Source organism: Arachis ipaensis, chromosome B03, assembly GCF_000816755.2.
Source record: "Arachis ipaensis cultivar K30076 chromosome B03, Araip1.1, whole genome shotgun sequence".
In the NCBI taxonomy this organism is placed as follows: domain Eukaryota; kingdom Viridiplantae; phylum Streptophyta; class Magnoliopsida; order Fabales; family Fabaceae; genus Arachis; species Arachis ipaensis.
The window spans coordinates 14016310-14019742 of record NC_029787.2 but is presented as its reverse complement, the minus strand read 5'-3'; the positions used below and the strand labels follow the sequence as shown (position 1 = coordinate 14019742).

The 3433-nt window shown below is 32.6% G+C and overlaps 1 protein-coding gene across 1 annotated transcript in view; it reads right to left on the bottom strand.

The window, feature by feature from the left end:
• The window catches only part of LOC107629727 (acid beta-fructofuranosidase 1, vacuolar), a 9306-nt gene continuing 6225 nt past the window's right edge, over nucleotides 353–3433 (bottom strand). Inside the window, exons 3-8 of the mRNA XM_021118245.1 lie at nucleotides 2334–3190; nucleotides 1714–1875; nucleotides 1359–1603; nucleotides 1171–1258; nucleotides 511–758; nucleotides 353–470 (exon numbers count right to left, since the gene is read on the bottom strand). Of these exons, the coding sequence (XP_020973904.1) occupies nucleotides 555–758; nucleotides 1171–1258; nucleotides 1359–1603; nucleotides 1714–1875; nucleotides 2334–3190 (1556 nt within the window). The 3' untranslated portion in view covers nucleotides 353–470; nucleotides 511–554. The remainder of the gene's footprint in view (nucleotides 471–510; nucleotides 759–1170; nucleotides 1259–1358; nucleotides 1604–1713; nucleotides 1876–2333; nucleotides 3191–3433) is intronic.

The following is a 3433-nucleotide window of genomic DNA, read 5'->3' as shown; positions in this document are numbered from 1 at the left end:
TGGTCTAAATAGTAATAATCTTGTAAACGCTACTTTATCCCTCAATTCTACTGCAGTAGAGAAATTTGTCTTGTATTTTTGGTACTATGTGTAAAGATTTTCAAAAATATAATGATATTGTTATCAAATTTTAAGAGAAATATAGTGTCAATTGAAAAGAAAAGAAAAAATAATATGAATCTTAAAGTTCTGGTAGAAAGATAATTTATAATAATCACTGTATATGTTATCAAGAGTAATTTACCCTTTATTTTAAAGAGTGTATGGTAGATTTCACCGTATATTTCAGTATTGTTTAGGATATATAACTTACCCTAAAGAAACTATTATGACTTATGAGGATCAAGGAATGTAAAAATTAATAGGATACTCGTTAACTAATTGATAACTATGAAACAATAATAGCAGGGAAACTCAATTTAATATACATGGTTTTTTAACTTTTTACTACATGATTTTTTCAGTGGTTATGTTTTCTTGTGCGGCAAAATAGCAAGTGAACCATAATACTTTTATTGGATGCAATTATGTATATATAGTTTTGGCATTTAATTTCATTGAGTGTTGTGAAAGGGAAATGGGCGTATAAAAGCAGAGTTCAATTGCCAAATCTTAAGGGAGGCCTTGATGTTAATGTCTGTTGCATTGTTGAACAGGAACAATCTTGCAGCTCCATAGATTGCTTCTGTTGGATAAACTCTAGAACTGATCACAGTTCTCCCTCCTTGTGCAAAACTCTCGATGATTGAATGATCCACCTAATCATATAAATAGATATTCAATTGTCATGAAAATTAGGTTAATATTCCACCACACACTAGTTAATTTGGTCTTTTTGAAAGATTTAATATTTTAATTTGATTTCTAAAAATATTAATGTGTCTAAAATTGGTTTTTATGTTAACTTTTTATTATTGATGTATGTGACACCTTTTTTAACATGTCATGTGACAACTTCATATGTCAGCGATCATTAGTGATACATTAGTAAAAGTTAACATATCAATTTGGCTCACGGTAATATCTTTCAAGAACTAAATTAAAAATATTGAATTTTTTATCAGTTTAATAAACCATATTAACTTATGTATGATTTTTGAGAATCCAATTTAAATATTATCTCGTAAATTAAACCACGCAAGACCAAATAGATTAATTGACACTACTTACCAATACTCTTAATGATAGTTTTTCATCACTTAGAACAGACACTTTGCTTCCAAAAACTAGCTTTGATACATCAGGTGCCTTTGATGACCTGCATTATTATCCAACAACAACTCATATATATTTTGTCACTTTCTCCTAATAAAAACAGAGGCAAATATGAATGATGATGATTGATTAGTTAATAGTACCTAGTTTCATCAACACAGAAGGAAGTAGAAGTAGTAGTAGTTGTAGTAGTTGAGGTTCCATTTCCATAATTTGAAAGACGAAAATAAATTGGTGTTAGTTCAGAAAGTTCGTCATTTGCAATAGCCAAAATACCAAATGGTCCAAAAGCACTTCTCTCAACAGCACCAACTCCACACCCTTCAACATTATTCACAATCCCTTCTGATTCCAGCAATTCTATTTCAAATTCAACAAATATGTCCAACTGAACAACAAAAAATAAATAAATAAATAAAAATAAAAAAAATGTAAAGTAAAACCATGATTAATGTGAGATACAAGTTGTAACAATGCAACCAATAACTATGGACAAACCTGTGTTGCAGGGCCAATATGTAATGGCACTACTGTGCCAGGTTTAACCAATAATTCCTTCAATTCATGACTGCTAAGTCTCAAACTCTCTATTTCTTCCACTGGCCATTGAAGCAAATTAGTTCCAGTCTTCTTGTCATACAATACTGTTCTTGGAATAGTCTGATTCCAGCACCCAAAACACAAACATTTGTGGATCAGAAATCCTTAATAATTAAATTAATTTACCCATCAATCTATAAAATTTAATTACAATGTGTCAAACTTTTAAAATTGACTCTTTGTGCTACTAAAGTTCTTTGTTTTTATTTTCTTTCTTTTTCTTTTGAATTTAGGCATTATTATCATATTGAAATTGGTACAACAGGTCAGTAGCACATGTTTAAAAGTGCCACATGTTCCAATCAAAGATCTACCCATCAAATATTAGTGTCTAAAGTTTGGACCAAATATTTTTGTATAGACACAAATCTAATATTTTTATACTTAAAATTTTAAGTGCTTTCATATGACCTTAAAAGTAAAGAGTATCCACTATCTAGAGTAAAATAGTGGGGTCTAAATTGATCATTAAAAGAAAAAATTAATTTATTTTTAAAAGAAAAATGTGATTAATTTACCTGAAGAGATGCCCAACCCTTTGTGATATCAGCAACCTCACTATCCGATTCATTAATCCAACCCCAAAGGACCCTTCTTTGTTTATTTTGGTCATAAAATGTCTTTGAAGCATAGTATTTTCCATAATCCAATCTCAACCCGATACCCACATCCAAATCCGGGTCATCGGGTATCCACGTGTCATTCTCAATAAAATATGTCCCAATTGCATAATAGTCCAGCTTTGTATCATCCAAACTCGCCTTTAACACGTGCTTGACACCTGGCCCATTTGCTGACGTGTCCAACCCAACCGACCCGTTTATTGAAACCGGGTAAAAGTCAACACACTCCCACATACCCGTACCCGGAACGATATGCAGGAAGTGGTCATTAAGCTCATAGTTAATAAAATCAGTTGTCTTATAAACCAAGGAAAGGCCAGAATCATTGACCATTGACCCAAGCGTGAGCGTCCACTTGTTATCTGGGCCGAACCAGGCCGTTGTTGGGTCGCGAAAATCGTGTGGGCCGATGCCGGGTGGGGGAACCATGACGGGGTTTTTGGCGTATTTGACCCAATTGAGGAGGAGGGGATCAGATGCGTCGGCGGGGTATGCGAGATTTTGAACCTGCACTTGTTGGTCGGTGTAGCCGGTGTAGAGCATCACGATTTCGCCACCTGGCAAGAGCGTTGCTGAGCCTGACCATGCACCGTTGATGTCGAACCACATGTCTCTGACAATGGCTTCTGGAAGGTAGAGCCAGTGAATGAGGTCCCTTGATACTGCGTGGCCCCATGTGATGTTACCCCACACCGCTGAAAAGGGATTGTATTGGTAGAATAGATGGTACCAACCCTTGTGAAACAATGGACCTACATAGTTATTTTTATATAAAATTAATAGTTAAAAAAAATTATATCACAATTTAGTTAAAAAAATATTATGGGTATATTAAAAATTAATTATTATATAAATATATGTGTGATTTTATTAATTTTTAATATATATTTTATATTGGTAGTTAATTTTAGTTTATACTTAGTTTGTTATTTAGTTAAATATATCAAATTATCTATTTTTAGATATTAATTTTATATAAAAATTAAAAATAATTA